Source organism: Ctenocephalides felis, unplaced genomic scaffold (genome assembly GCF_003426905.1).
Source record: "Ctenocephalides felis isolate EL2017-DRISC unplaced genomic scaffold, ASM342690v1 CF-g0.4_SCAFFOLD_01604, whole genome shotgun sequence".
NCBI classification, from domain to species: domain Eukaryota; kingdom Metazoa; phylum Arthropoda; class Insecta; order Siphonaptera; family Pulicidae; genus Ctenocephalides; species Ctenocephalides felis.
The window spans coordinates 36,044,179-36,061,829 of NW_020537758.1; the positions used below are offsets into that span (position 1 = coordinate 36,044,179).

General features: G+C 30.0%; 1 protein-coding gene across 1 annotated transcript; it reads left to right on the top strand.

The window, feature by feature from the left end:
- The first annotated feature begins 1,456 nt into the window (after window positions 1-1,456).
- LOC113373675 (serine/threonine-protein kinase 3/4-like) lies at window positions 1,457-17,488 on the top strand. Its single transcript, XM_026613955.1, is given in 10 exon segments — window positions 1,457-1,817; window positions 8,605-8,829; window positions 9,233-9,449; window positions 9,746-10,038; window positions 10,279-10,424; window positions 10,555-10,831; window positions 11,204-11,392; window positions 13,228-13,599; window positions 17,272-17,346; window positions 17,348-17,488. Coding segments are annotated over 10 exon segments (2,220 nt in total). The 5' UTR covers window positions 1,457-1,532.
- The last annotated feature ends 163 nt before the right edge of the window (window positions 17,489-17,651 follow it).

The window sequence follows — 17,651 nt, forward strand, 5'->3', positions numbered from 1 at the left end:
CAATACATATCAGCCACCCTGTATATACATGGTCTGTTCAAAAAGTACCCGGAATTACTAATAATTAAATTTCGCGGGTCTGGAGTGTCTGATTGTCAAAATTTTTTTTTTATTGTGTTGGTATACATGCCCCTAAAGTATGATGAAATTTTCAGCTATATTCACTGTTTACTTTGTCTGTGGTAGTCGCTAAGGTTCGACGTGTTTTTCTGAGCTCGGCGATTTTTACAATGGAAGAATTGAAAAAGTCAAAGAATTTGTATTAAATTTTGCGTAAAAAATGAAATAAAGTGTTGCAAAGTGCAAAAATTCACCAGATATGGCTCCGTGTGACTTTTTCCTATTCCCAAAGTTGAAGAGACCCATGAAAGGACGGCGGTTTTCCTCGATTGAAGAAAATCGCCGAGAGTGCTCAAGGACATATCAAAAAGTGAATATCAAGGGTGCTTCGAAAATTGGAAAAAACGCTGGCATAAGTGTATTATATCTGGGGGGGACTACTTTGAAGGGGACCACATTAATGTAGACGAATAAATAAATATTTTTTTGAAAAAACGAAAATTACGAAAACTTTTTGAACAGACCTCGTATATATATATATATATATATATATATATATATATATATATAATCAAAATTATATAAAAAAATAATAGAAATATCATTCCTATACATAGGAAATGATTCAGTATCTTTGTGAAATTTATTAAATATTACTGTTCTTTTAAGTACGACATTTAAAGCTTGAAATCTATGATAAATATTTTAAATTGGTACTAAACCTAATTCAGAGAAAATATTTATAATATATAATTTAAGCGAATAGAGAATAATTTAAATATTTTTATAATCATTAACTTCTACTTACTTCAATAAATAAAATACCAAAATCTACATTACTATATATACTTATCCATGACCGAGTCTAATTAATTCAAATTTTTATAATTGTGTTATTGTTACAACAAAGTATGACCTTCTCCGTAAATTATTGCGATCATGTAATTAAAAATGAAATATTGTACGTTTCATAACATTTAAACCAATAAAGCAACACAAGAACGAAAATTGCAATTTTTTATTACCACGGTCTTAGAAAGGGGATTCATGATTAATTTATCCTTGAAATCTTGACTGGAAGCAATTTTTTAATAAATTACAAAATAATTACAAATAATAAATTATCAAATTTAAAAGAAACTTCTACATTGAAAAGGTAGATATGAGTAAAAATTTAGATTTTGTGAATTAATCTTGATTCAACCAATAAAGTTTCTGCAATTGAAATAATTTTACTTTGTTAAGTGTTATTCATTTTAAAATCTATATGTTTATTTTGTCTTCATTAGAACAAAAGTGAAAAATACAGATAACATTTAATACTTTATGAAGCTATTAAAAGAAACTATCTGTAGTTAATGTAAAAGTAGAGCCAAAAGTGATTTAGTCAATCAATAAAACCATGTGAAGTGTTTGCAATATCTAAACCTATGGGATAAATAAAAAAACAACTATTACTCCAACTTCTTACCATGTGGAATGCACTTGGTGGCGCAACTGCCGCCGTTTTGCCAACTACGGCATCGACAGCCTATCATGAGAAATGGACGCCCCAACCCCAACAGAGTTCTCCCCAGCAAAAAATATTGCATCAGCATCAAAATCACAGGCAACCCCAACAAAGGACACCTTCCATGTCCATGCCTCACCATCAAAATGGATCGACTGGAAATAATGGGTCGGCCAACCTTAGATGGCAAAAGTCAGACGCAGGCGCATCTGCAGGAGTGGCCAGTAAATTGAGAAATAGGGAATCGGTAAGTTAAAAACACTTGAAAGGTGCGATGATGAGAGGTGAAAGGTAGATAATCAAGGAAATTTGAAGGACAAGTGGTGATTCTTATACGATGATTTTTTTCTAATAGGTACATAATTATTTTCTTATTCATAAAGTTCGTGAAATTCAACGAGATCGTTGAAGAACATCCCTTTTAAATCGCAAACGTTTTACCTTAGTAGCAGTTGTTGGTTTGGTATAATTGACGTGCATTTTCATAATATGGGATATAGCATTTAAAAGTTTTCGTCAATTTTCATTAAGGATAAAAGATACGGAATAATAATGATACCAAAAATAAGGATATTCGAAGATACCGATAGATGTGCTTAAAATTTTTAATACATTCCTACATGCCTATAAATAGATGGTGTTTAGTTTTTAATCTCGAGAAAAGTTTGGCTATATTTGACACTTGGTTTTATTTCATTTTTCGATTAAATTTTATTGAAATATAATTAATTAACCCTTTCCCCGCTCCGGCGGCAAAATTCATATTTTAATAGAAATATTTTTTCGCTGTGTTCTGATATGCATATTTTATTTTGAATTTATTTTGTGTGTAGAAATAAGCAAATAAATAAAAATCAACTAATTCAATGTAAGCATTTCAGTCACAAATGGGCAACATCCAAGCAAAATGTAAATAAATTTAGTAATCTGTATGCCTTACATGGGACTTAATATTCAATGAATTTTCAGTAATTAATGTTATAATATTAAACATAGCTTTATTTTTCCCACATCTGAAACGATAGGTTGAACATTAGTTTGATTAAAAATATTTGTCATAATATAAAGTCTCATATACATTTTATCTAAAATAAAACTTTTCTTGTAATATAATTTTTATAAATATAATGAAAATCATTAATTATATAATAAACTATCTATAAACTGTATATAGATCTCGGAATTCGCGAATGGGATGGGGTTAAGAAATATACTAAAAGTAGTTATGAATAATCTTTAATTATTAGTAGTCATTATTTATATGATTTTTGTTTTTATTATTATCAAAGTGAAACGTTTGTACAATTGAGACGCGTCTCCAGTTACCTTTTTTATGAAACCATCAAGTCTTTGATGATTTTTTTTATCAGAGTCTTTAAAATATAGAAAACTAATAAAAAAAAGTATAGTGAGTATATCTTAAACTTTTCTGAAATATATTCCACGTAATTTAAAACTCGATAGTAGTTTGAAATCGATAGCAAAACCTTTAGATGTCAGGTGAGAGTTCCCATGATATTTTCAATGGTTGAACGACTGTTAAATTCCAAGTATTATATAAACTAATTATACTGCTTGATTGATTATTAGATCAATATTCGAAAAGCAATTTAATATAATTGGTAATAATATGTACAAGGTTCAAAAATTAATCGAAACATTGTATCATTATACAAAGGCAGATCATAGGGTGACAATTTTGTTACATAGATATAAAATCTTCAATATATGGGAATATCTGCTGATTTATTACTTAATACTTGTTGTACGTAATAATTGTTGACAAAAATAAAAACATACATTTTTTTAGTAGTTTTTTAACTTTTATTGTATTTAATACCGATATTATCATCTGAACAGAGACCTAGACTTACCCTAAATGCACGAAAATCTGATAAAATATGATACAAACTCATATATATATATATATATATATATATATATATAAATCTATATATATATAACCCAATTTCCTAGTTGAATTTGTTTTGATTTCATATCAAATCGGAAATTGAAATTTCAAGTGTTTATTGGAATTCTATTTTGCCAATAGTTATGCAAATATTTCGCGCGCTTCTTAACCCCCAACTTGTGATAGAATCTACTGTTCAATTTTGACAAGATTTAGATATTGATATGTACAGCTCAAGTACCTCTAAAAATAAAATACGCCCTTGCTAACAAAAATTAAAATAAAATATTGGAAATTTATTCCTAGGTTTAAAAAAAATATAAAAGTATAATTAAAAATAAAAAGTATTTATATAGAAATATTAGAAGCTTTATATTTGTGTATTATAAAATTTAAAAATGTTGAATTAAATGCTCCAATAATTTCTCCATGCATAATTGAAACAATTCACCATCAGGCAAATCCCAAAATGTTACTAATGTATAAAAATATACGTACATGGGAAAAGTATATTGTAATGCTCAATATTCATACTTAGAAGTAAGCCTTTAACAAAGCCTCTCATTTTCAATACATTTTACCATAGCAGCCATTCATTCGATGTGGAATTTCTTAAAAATGTTTTTGAAGGTATTCCATTTTCCAACAATACGATTTTATTATTCATTCTTCTTAAATGTAGAGTATGCATGTTTTATATTCCGTTGATCAAATATCCGAAGAAGAAAACGAATCGAATGGCTGTCATACTCCATTATTTGCTTCAGAGAATTCAAGTATTTAAATTATATGTACGGAAAAATGTGCACTGTTGTGGAAAACGATTATGTTATTAGGAATTGTAACATTTTTTGCAAGTACAATCATTTCTTTACCTTCGATCGATATCAGTAATGAGAAAATGATACAAATGATATGAAAATCTACATAGCTCCTGAATATTATAAAAACTGAAAATTTGTTTATTTTCATATGTAAGGTAATGTAACTACAATTTGTGTGAAGTGGTATTGAAGGTTAATTTGCACTTTTTTGATAACTTCTTTATATCAATTTTTTGGCATTTAATAATTATATTGTCAAAAAGTGTAATCCTGATTGTAGTTGATTTGATCCTACTTGGTGTCAACAAGGTGATGGGTTCAATCCTGTCCTCTGGTAATATAATAGTTTTTTTTTATGTAGAAACTTGCACATCCAAATACTTCAAAATTATTGGACTCCAAGCTTTCATTCAATTTTATTATCAGGCCATAAATCATTCGAGATGTAAAAATTAAGAATATATGCACCATCCCTTCTACTAAATCATCAATATCCCTGAACTTTCTATATGTATGAGTTGGCATGTAAATGTCAACAAGGTATGATATTAAATTTTTATTACAATAAATACTGATAAAGTATTATTATATTATGCCACATTAGGTACAATACAGTCGGCTTTGTTTCAGATAAAACTAGTAATAATGTCAGACAAACAGTCAATTACAATCAACTTGTTTCCAACTTTTAGATTTCATTCGGCTGTATAAATTGTCCCGCCGTCATTTTATATACGAGGTCTTAGAAAGTAAATGTCAGTGAATTCTATACTCATAAGAATGGTCTTACCATGAGTCAGAATGTTATTGTTTAAAAATTTACAATCATTGTCAATATTATCATTTGCAATATTGTTATCATTGCAGCCTTTAAGCTGCACCTATGATGTGCAAAAGCTTTGTTATATTTACATTTATTTTATTAATTTTTATGGCTGTGAAATCTCACAAATTAGCTTTTTAACGATTATTTTAAGTGTAGGCTCGTGTTCTCAACTCCAATATAATGTTGCTAAATGTGTATCAATAATATACAATAAAACTCATTAAAAAATTTAAAGAAATATATTCGATCTATGTTAATTTGGAGCTGGGCAAACTTCATGGAAAAAGTATAGTTGAATCAACCAGTCGTAAAGTTACTCTTAATTTTTGTCTACGTTTCAAAATTAATTTTGTCTTTATCGTATTTAGCTTTAAATTTGCACATTTGCACAATTTTTTACACAGGTACATTCTCTAAATCAGTTTTCGAGTCAAATGCAACATTTCTTAGAATAATCCAGGATATATTCCTAGAGCAATAGTACATTTGTAATATTTTCTATATTTTTTGGTAATTCTTATCTATGTTAGCTGATTTTTAAAATTCTTATATTTATAAAATTCTTGTCTACTTTATATCTTATTTTTTTTTTACTTTATATTTTTTAAACAATTGTGTGAACTGCTAATTTTTGAATAATAATGTGACATTGTGAAATCTAGGAATAGGTTTATTTTTAAATTTATTAACATGTCAGTGCAAATTTTGTAACCAAGATTCAACATCTTCAAGAAACATGTAATGTTTTATAGCTTTTTTAAAATTTTGTAATAAGTGATATAAAATAACAAGTCAATATTGCAATTAACAAAATTTTTTATGAAACATTTTATAATTCCAATTAATTAATTAAAATAAATTATGAAATACGCCTTCAAGTGCTATTACTATTATTACCTTTTTCCGGATGCTCTTCTATAATTACTGCACTTTCACTATCTCGCAAATTAAAGTAGCAACTAACCAGTTTTAAACATATAATTACAGTCACAACTATTGAATTTAATTGCAAAAAAAATGAATATGAAGGATTTCAATTTAGATTGCAAAAAAGCAAGACGAATTTTATAAAAATAATATAAATCCAGTGTTATTAAGCGTATTGGAAATGTTTGGTATATCAAGGTTACTTGAAATTTATTTATGTTTTTGAGCGTATAGTGTCAAATTAGTTACGCCATTGGATTTTATAGATTATTGTATGATTTATTGTTCTATTATATTAACAAATTTAATGCTAATGTTGATCTTGAGGCATTAATTCCATTACGATTTATCTTGATCTCATTATATTCGATTCGAACACAAGAGTATGCAATATTTTATAGGTTGGTATAGATTGCAATTCATTTTACGTATAATTGGTCAAGTAATTGGTGAGTTATAATTTTCGTTTCTGTATCTTGTTTTATAAGAAAACGAACGGACCCTATTATCACCTTAAAAATAAGGCGCATGTTGATGGTGAAGGGGAATTTTTATTTCGAAAAGGTCGGAGAATATTTTACCCATTTCTTTTGGTGATCCCATGTTTTTAGTTTATAAATATATTAGGTAGAATCTCTTGGACATAGTCTAGATATAATTTTTATATTTTGCTCAATATTGAACATTTCTATTACTTTTCAGAGTTTATTCTTTCATCACTTGTTAAAATATAATTTTTATTATTATTTTCACTTGTCAAGATATAATTTTTATATTTTGCCCAATATTGAACATTTCTAACACTTTTCCAGAGTTTATCCTTTCATCACTTGTTAAAATATAATTTTTATGATTATTTTATATTTTGTCCAATATTGAATATTTCCAGCACTTTTCCAGAGTTTATCATTTCATCACTTGTTAAAATATAATTTTTATTATTATTTTCACTTGTCAAGATATAATTTTTATATTTTGCCCAATATTGAACATTTCTAACACTTTTCCAGAGTTCATCCTTTCATCACTTGTTAAAATATAATTTTTATGATTATTTTATATTTTGTACAATATTGAATATTTCCAGCACTTTTCCAGAGTTTATCATTTCATCACTTGTTAAAATATAATTTTTTTTATTATTTTCACTTGTCAAGATATAATTTTTATATTTTGCCCAATATTGAACATTTCTAACACTTTTCCAGAGTTTATCTTTTCATCACTTGTTAAAATATAATTTTTATGATTATTTTATATTTTGCCCAATATTGAACATTTTTAACACTTTTCCAGAGTTTATCCTTTCATCACTTGTTAAAATATAATTTTTATGATTATTTTCACTTGTCAAGATATAATTTTTATATTTTGCCCAATGTTGAACATTTCTAACACTTTTCCAGAGTTTGCCCTTTCATCACTTGTTAAAAAAATTTTCCCGTAAAAGCCCATTTGCATTAAATGGCTAAAATTAAAGTGCAAGAGTAGTATAGATTTTTTTTTAAATTAAAAATTCTTAGCAGCAACCATATGTTGAAAAAAATCTCTCTTTTTAATATACTTTCTCTTAGGGTAAGTATACAATTTTTAATGTAATAGATAGTTACAGTGTTTGCTCCAAAATGTCTAATGCAATTATTTTTTATTCCCAATATTTTATTTATAAATTGTCTATCAAATTGGGTGTGTTGGCGTTGGTTTTATATATATTTGCGGTCAATATTACCAGCAATGTCTCTGATCCAGATGCTGCATAGACATAAGGTTCCCTATTCTTCCTTTGAGAACGATCTCATCAGCATAAACCAAGAAAACCATCCAAGATATTATCTATCCTTTAATTATCCTCTGTGCGGGATATTCTGAAGATTTATGGTGTGAACATTAAAAAAATAATTACGTGACCAGTTATGCTTTTAAGTTGCCCCTGCGGGAGGCGGATGGATTGCAAGCCAGGTCAATACGATTAACCTGCCGCGTTTGTTCCAATGCGAGTATAAAATTTTACCTTCAACATAAGTAACATTTATCAATGGGAATTGCACATTATTAGCGCTCTGCTTCAAAGAAACGCTCACACAATTGATAATAAATATATATTATAATGGTAATTGAGTTAGGTGATACATTCTTACAATGTAGGGAAATAAAATTGTATTAAATGATGAGTCTTAAGTATTGCTTTGGGACTAAGTCTAAATGTTAAATCATCTATGGGTTAGAGAACCATCAGGTTGCATAATTTGATACATTTATGCATTTATCGGCATCAGATGTTGTTATTCTCTCATTTTGGTTACCTAATACTCGTTTCAGCTTCCACCAATTTTTTACAATATGGTGCACTTTGGCAAAATTGCTGCTGAACAAAATAAGCATCTGATGTAAAGTACCACTAAGTCTGATCTCTTGAGTTTAAATATTCCATAACCATCGGTTAATTTCTTACCATCTCCAAAAGCATTTTTACCTCTACTTACATTTAGTTACATTGTAGTATTTAGTAAATATACCTAATGATTTCTTCTTCTTCTATTTACAGAAAGTCGATCCAGAGAAAATTTTCACGAAGCAGGAACGAATTGGTAAAGGATCATTCGGCGAAGTCTTCAAAGGAATAGATAATCGAACTCAGCAAGTGGTAGCTATCAAAATAATTGATCTCGAAGAAGCCGAAGATGAAATCGAGGATATTCAGCAAGAAATTATGGTCCTGTCACAATGCGACAGTCCTTTCGTCACCAAGTACTACGGGTCATACCTTAAGGTAAATGAATTATAATGAGGTATACCAAACCTAATTATGCTAGAATTCGATTAGTGATAATTATAGGACAAACTTCTAAATCATTGTATAGGATATCTTTGAGGTTGCTTTTTATACTTAGTTTATTATATACATTTTGAAAAGATACAAAAACGTCTAAAATATAGATGTTATATAAATGACAATTTCTTTTTTATCCAATAACAAAGACAATCAAGATGACCAATCACATGATGATATAGATTTATTCAACATGTTTTGCATAAGCTACACGAAACATGAATAATAAATTTATAATAAACATAGTTTTGAACGGCTTATTCACATCTTACCATGGTTTTATTATACATTTATATGCAAATATAAATCCCAATTCCTATAACATCTTTCGTTTTTCTTTTAGGGCACGAAGTTATGGATAATAATGGAATATCTTGGAGGCGGATCTGCATTAGACCTGATGAAGGCGGGAATATTCGAAGAAATGCACATAGCAGTTATTTTAAGAGAAGTTTTGAAAGGATTAGATTATTTACATAGTGAAAGGAAACTTCATAGGGATATTAAAGCTGCCAATGTTTTATTAAGTGAAATGGGAGATGTCAAATTAGCGGATTTCGGTAAGTGGTAATAGATTGATAAAGAATTGAATAGATGGAATATATTGTCTATCTAAGAATCTTGTGTGTGAAACTATTTACGAAACATTATTTACGTCTCTACCAGATGAAATATCAACATATAGCAATTATGGCATTATATATCAAAGTTCGTTCTATAAATTTTCCCAAAAAGCTACAGATTTTTTTTTATCAGAACAAGATAGGTAGTAACATGGCGCGTCTGAAATTGAATTAACTATATTTTATGAATTATATATTATTAATAATCAACTTCTTAATTGTTTTTTTCCCAGGTGTCGCCGGCCAATTAACAAATACGACAAGTAAACGTAATACGTTCGTTGGAACGCCGTTCTGGATGGCCCCAGAAGTTATCAAGCAATCCGCCTACGATTCAAAAGCGGACATTTGGTCTTTAGGAATCACGGCCATCGAATTGGCCAAAGGAGAACCTCCAAATTCAGAACTGCATCCTATGCGAGTTTTATTCCTGATACCCAAAAATAATCCCCCACAACTGACAGGAAACTACACGAAACAGTTCAAAGAATTTGTCGAGGCTTGTCTGAATAAAGATCCGGAAAATGTAAGTAGTAGAAATAAAGATTTAATTTGGAATACTCTTGAGCTTCATTGGAATACCTGATCTATTTATTAACCTAACATTAACTTAACTTATAATTACTCCATGTGAAATTTCATATTGTTATTATTATTTTTCCATTTATAGTATTTCTATTTATCATTTCTGCGATTGTGACATAAGACTTTGTTTTGTATCTGCATATTATATGTCTGCATATTAATTTCATCTTATTATTTGCAGAGGCCTACAGCAAAGGAGCTTTTAAAATTCCATTTTATAAAGAAAGCGAAGAAGAATTCGTATTTAAGTGACTTGATAGACCGATATAAAAAATGGAAATCTCAAAGGAGCGAAGAAAGCGAGACGGAATCGGAAAATTCTGATTCGTAAGTTGCATAATTCTTATTGTAATTGTTATACCATAAGCAATAAATATAATTAATAATAAGAATATAAACACATATTTATATATATGCAAACATCCTAAGTAATTTTCATTGAATGCCCTTATTTCAGGGAGGAATCAAAACAAGACAGCGATTTAGACGAGCCTTGGATTATGACAGTCAAAGGTAAACATAACATGAAACCTTTGATGAACAACAGTTCGAGTAATTCTTCCAGTGGCAATAATGTCGATATGCAAAACATTCCGTCCCTTATTGTAAATAATCGAGAGCACCTGACACAGCAGCCAGATAATTTGGCCAGCAGCAAACATAATGGTAGTCAAAGCGCCCAAGCGAAGTCACCGCCTAAGGACAATAATTTAAATCACTACAAGCCTGCCCAGGTAAAATAAAATATATTATTGAATTTTAACTTATTTAATCAGGTTTTATAAAATGTTTATCAATATTTTTTAATATTTTATAGAGGAATATGAAAAATTTACAAAATTTATTCGTTCTAACCTTGTAATTTTTATAGATCCAATCCAGTTTTCTTTTCTCACCAAAATCTTGTCCATTATTTTGATTTTCAACACTTTGCTGCGTGTACTGAAATCTTTGTCAGTCCACTTTTTCACAAATTTGCTCCATTTAAATTTCTTTTAATTAACTTTCTTGCTCTACCTTATGATGGAATGTATAACTTTTTGTAGATAAATATTTACAATATTTGGAATAATATTTTTTGACTAACAATTTTTTGTTAATTTCAGCAAATTAATTCTTCAGACAATCGAAAAGAAAGAGATCGAGATCGCGAAAGAGAAAAGGATAACAAGAGAGATCGTGAAGCCAGAGAATTACAAGAAAGGGAAAGGGATAGATTAAATGAGCGGGAAAGAGAACTTGATAGAGAGAATTTGAAAGAAATGTTGACCAGGGAGAAGAGATCCTCCAAGGATGTAAGTTTTGTACACATAAGTTTCATAAATTATTTTATATGCATACAAATCAAATACAATGGTACCCCGTTTTACGAGCGACTTTTCATACGATTCCTTTGATATACGAGTCTCGAAAAAAGCGGCTCGTTTGCTTCATCATACGAGCAAAATTCTATATACGAATCGCCAAAGGAGCGATTCGTTGTTTCGTCATACAAGCAAAATTCGAAATATGTTCGAGTAAGAGGCATAACGTAAACTTAAGGGGGTGGGAATGATACAGGTTTATATAAAATCAAATGTAACAACGATTTTCGTTTGTCAAGTTGCATTTATCTATCATACAAATATTTGAAGGAAACTATTTTAAAGTCAAAATTTTCAAGTCATTAATTTTAAGGGGGTATTCTAGTGTAGAAATTAAAAAAATTCGATTATTTTTTTATTTCATATTTTCAAAGTTTAACTATCTAAGAATATGGGTACGAGAAGGTTTATCTAAGAATATGGGTACGAGAAGGTTTTTGAAAATTTGAATTATTTTCGAAAATATAGGCATTTTACTGACTCGGTCTCCATACTGGTTTGGCTTCACGCAAAACTTTAAATGCGTTTTTCTCAGAACACACTTTTTTAGTACTGTTGACACGTTTTCTCGAGTTTTAATCGACCGATTCACTTGAAATGTTCAGAGAGTCTTGTTTATAGACCTATCTACAGCCCGAACCAGGATTATCCCCAAATTCCAATCTTTACTATTTTTAAAAAAATCGAGAAACTCAAAAAAACAGTAAAAAAAAACACTTTTTTTTAAACAGTCGCCAATTTGTAAAAAAAAATCTTTTTACTCATCGCTAGTTCGGGCGATTGCGACATCATTGTAGTAATTAATTTTTGTTTTGTATTTTAATAATATTGATAAACAAGTGGTAAAAAATGGATAGTAAAAACATTCATTGCTTTCTTTTACGACACTCTAAAAATCACCTAAAATTCATCTCTCTACACTAGAATACCCCCTTGATGTTTTATGTTTGTTAGTTGAATGTGAGACAAAGTTGAGAAGTTTGTCGATAAAACTCACCCCGAAGAAGATGCAATTGGTCGAGCATAAGACTTGTTTGACGAAACATGTCTAACTCGTTATCGAAATACTATAATACGTTAAAAAAAGGCTCATTGGATAGTTTTTTTTAAACGCAAAAGCTAGTATAATTATAATTTAGCAGTTTTTATTTAGCAATTTTAGTAGAGTATGTATTTTATTTTTGCAATAATGTTTCAAAAAAACACTGTGCTGGAACAAATTAAGGGGGTTGTTCTTTTTTGTTACAAAAAATGCAATGAAAAAAGTCAATTTGAGAAAAACGTATTTAAAGTTTTTAATATAATGTACTAAATACACCATTTAATTTAATGTACTAAATACACCATGGTGTTCAAAGATGCTGACACATTAAAAAGGTCATGTGCATGAGGTATTATAATGAAAAAGAGAGCAGCTGGCATACAATAGCTCGCGGAGCGATAACAAAAACGCTTTCAGAGAATCATACATATAGAGATATATATCTATAACTTCGTCAAAAAAATAGATATGATTTTTTTTTTAAATAATTCTAAGGTTTTTAGTTTTCATAATATCAAAAAATCTCAAAATCGAAAAAAAAAACGAACAACCCCCTTAATGGCCTTTCAATGTGTTTTTTTAAAAAAGATATTTCGAGATACAAGGAACTCCACATGCGAGCATAGTTACGGAACGAATTAAGCTCGTAAGGCAGGACACTACTGTATATATTATAGATTTGATTTGTCTTTTCGTAAGATATTAATAAATAATATTTTATTAGATAAGTCCTCTGGACCACAGAGGAGGCGACATGAACCACCACACGATGGATCAACACCAGCAACAGCAGAACGTCATGATTCAACCGCCAAAATCTCCTTCTTCCCCGGACAAGAAGTCTGGTGCCGCTTATTCCTTCTCTTCTGGTCACCGAAATAGCACGACGGTCGGCGGTAACGCTACCACGGTGATAAACTCTTCGGCGATTCAACCGCCGGCGGACCACGGACCGGTCAGCGTCAACTCGCCGGTCAACACGAACGGCAACCATCAACATTACGCCACTTGGGATAAAAGATCATCTATTCATAATAGCACAGGACCAAAAGATCGCACGTGTCTTTCGACTGTCATTTATCCACTTATTGCTGAGGTAATTAATATACGCAAGTAGCTGTAAGTGGAATTCTGTCTTAAGGCAATTAGGGCATCGTGCCTTAAGGCAAATTGCTGGAACTTCCGGTACCGCAATTCAAAATTCGAGTAATTAAAAATAATCAATAATAATAATCAATAAAAGTTGATCAATGATTTGAAACTCTTAATAGAATTTCGAACCATATTAAATCATCTGTTTTGAAATATTTTGGAAATTCTGAACTTTTTTTCAAAGCAATCGTACTTCTTTAACTGCATAAAGACGAAATATCAAAGCGTGTAAACGCCGCGTCGCCGTCTAACGCGTAAACATTGGTACGCAACCCATAGGAATGTAAACAAAATTTATACTTATTGTTAAAATCTCTATAAAATATCTGATAATTTGATGTGCATATGTCTAATGTTCATTTTTGACCGCCAAATGGCTCATTTTTTTACTTTTTCCTCCATATCTCCAAAGTCGTTGGACCTGCCTTTCTAAAAATTTGAACAGTTCTTCATTTAGTCAATACAAATAAAATGTTTTTTGAACTATTCAAATCGGACGCTCCGTTCTTTGCCCCTTATCTTCAGAACGGCTAGATCTGCCTTTGCCAAAAACTAATCAGCACGTCTCCTTATCAATACGAATCGAATGTTTTTTGAATTATTCAAATCGGTTGATCCGTGTTCCCGAAATCGTCGACGAAAATTTGTATGCGAACACACATACATACACGCACACACACATCCATTTTCTCTAAGGTATGCCCAAATGTTCAGAATCTTCCAAATAATTTCTTTGCCCTACCTTATAGATTGATCTACCTTATATTACAGAGATTGCTCGTCAATAGATATTGCTTTATTATTTGTGAATCCTATTTTTGGCTTGTGATCTTCAAATTACTTAAAACACATTTAAGAGTTTTTCATTCCGGGTTATCTCGAATTTTTGAAAGTTTTTATTTTTGATTAATTTTAAATGATTAATCTAAAATTATTCATACAAATTTGAATTAAACAATGCCATATTATAATTTGCGGCTTGAATTAGGCATACTGAGAGCAATATTAATTAATAAATTTATATATGGGATCGTTCAAGTATTACGTAAGCTGATTTATTACAATTATTTACTCCCTCATTCCCCTTGTCAGCAAAAGTAAGCAAAGCTCTTACCCCCTAACCCCATGCTTACGTAAACATTTTGCAATTAATGTAAAAAAATAAAAATACTACCTATGACGTAATCATCATCCAGACTACTCTGCCCCCCATGTCAACCCAAAATAAGCAAATCAACAACCCCCTCCACCCCCTATAGTGCTTACGTAATACTTGAACGGCCCCTATGAAGAAAATTGTACAGAATTTTATACAATAGTTGAAACCGAAAGAGATTCAAGGATCAAGAAAATGTGAATTTTTTGTACTCAGATTAAATTTTCAAATAGTATTTCCAATGACTAGTTTAAAAAAATAACTTTCCCTTCCCCAATTAGTTCCCGTCTCGGATTTTAAATAGAAAATACGATACCCTTATAATTATGCATTATTTTGCAGTAGAAAATTATGCAATTTTGTTTTTCTTTAATCACTAATTTCTTGATAAATAAATTTAACAATTGATCAACTAATCCTTACACGAATACATTTATTGCACATTTGAAATTCATCTAATTTTTCACAACCATATACACAGGGCCGGATTTAGAAATTTGGCGCCCCGGGGCACTGACAAAAATGCCGCCCCATCCCTGAAATTTTATGAACTTTCGAACTTCTTTTTAAAGCAATCGCGCTGCTTCAGCTGCGAGGGACAAAATATAGAAGCGCGAGAGCGCCGCGTCGCAATTTAACGGATAAACAATGTTACAGAACTTATATAAATATAAACAAAATTTATACTTATTATTATAATATCTTTAAAATATCTGATAATTTAATGTGCATATGTCTTATGATCACTTTTGTTCGCCAAATGTTTCTTCTTTATTGGATCATCGAAACCGCTAAACCTGCCCCCCACAAATTTAAGCAGTTATTTATTCTGTAATTTTTTTTACTGTTATTGGACGCTTTTTTCTCAAAAACTGAATTATCATTTTTGACATTTTGGCCCGTATCTTCAAAACAGTTGGACCTGCCTTGATCAATAACTAATTAGCATGTCTCATTATCAATAGAAATTGAATCATAAATCGGTTGATTCGTGTTCTCGAAATCGACTTGAATAATTAAAAAATATTAGATTTGTATTGATGGGGAGACGTGCGCTGATTAGCTTCTGGTGCAGGCAGTTACGGAAAATGGTAATTGAGTTTCGATATTTCTCCTCTGAAATAGCTACGCAGCGCGATTGCTTTGCAAAAAGTTCATAATTTTCGAAAAATTTCAAAATACAAAAAATGTGTTTTAGAAGCCTTTTTTTTTCATTTTTCTATAAAATGTTAAAGCTCTTTATAAAATGTAATTTTCAGTACAGGATGTTTCGGTAATTTGTCTTAAGGCACAATGCCATGAGTCACTAGTTTAAATTTTTTTTTTTGACACTATAAGCACTTCCAAGTGCACAAATACGTCATTTTAAGAGGGCTCGAGAACTGAAGAACATATATTTCCTAAACTTTCAGCTTGTTTACGGATCTTTATATTAGCCAAATTGCCAAATTTGATAACTTATTAACCAATTTGATAATGGCAAGGCAAAATAATAAATTTTAGTTATCGTTTATTTCAACCTAAATTTTGCATTGCAATCGTATTATGTTTTGTTAATTATATTTCTTGAAATAAAAAATGTTGTTAAAAAAAATTTCTTATATTGTATAGAATTTTTTTCTCACTGTCCAAATTTTGCCGCCCCCCAAATTTTGCCGCCCTGGGCAGTAGCCCCGATTGCCCCTACGGTAAATCCAGCACTGCATATACATATAGGTTTGGATACATAAACGTTTTTATTTAAAAAAAAATATATTCATAAATATATTAATATCTAATCTATTAATATGTAATAACATTTAAAGTTAAACGATCAGAAGCTTTAGAATTATTTTTTTTTAAATGTCTCATATTTCCATATGCATATCCTATTTCCTAAAAATTTTAAATGATTGCGTTAATAACAAGAATAAAAAATATTAATAATCAAAAACATGATATTGCAGTCAGTATCACAAATTAGATTTATACATAATCCATTGCAATTTGCACGGCGGTTTTGCTTTTCTATATTCTCAACGAATTTTCTGACAATCAGAAGTGATTTTTCAAACATTCGTAATAGATTCATGGTGGAATTAGAATAAGGGTAACAATATTTCAACAAAAATGTTGGTAGTTAGATTTACAATTCAACAATTTATGTAGTTAGATTTACCGTTGATGATAAATCTTACACTTCTGATGTAAATTAGTTTTCAAATGTGAGTCTAATTAAAAGCATGTCCACGGTTGAGAGAAAGCTATTCACATCACACACTACTGAATTAGTAAAGAATAACAAAATAATCTTCAATGTATGTTAGCCCATGTTATTTTTAATCGATACCTATTAGAATAATTAAGAAATAGATAGCACGATGATCAATATTTATTATATTTAATATGTTATGTCATATGTTTTGTAGTCGATTTTTGTTTAATTTAATTTCAATTATGTTTAAATTAATATGTTTTTAGTTACAATCGAAACGTAGCGCCTTGTCAAATCACAGCAATGGTTCCGGGAACGTAAGTTCGAATTATTTAGAACTAATTACGCGCGGCATTTGATATTGCCGAACGTGCCTCACCAGGAATTAGTGAATTATTTGTTAAAGAAGTCCTGACCTGCGCGCCTGAATGCCGGAGAACTGCACCTAGGATCAATGGCCTAATGGAGAGGGTTGTCAGGTAATTTATTAATTCCCATGAAAATCATAATAATTATGATTTACTACCTTCAGTTTTCAAATGATCTGCTCATTTCAATGTCCAATTTATGTGTCCGTATCTGTGTATACTTGCTTGAGACAAAGGTGTATGGTTGTATATATCTATATACAGGACCGGTCCTAGGG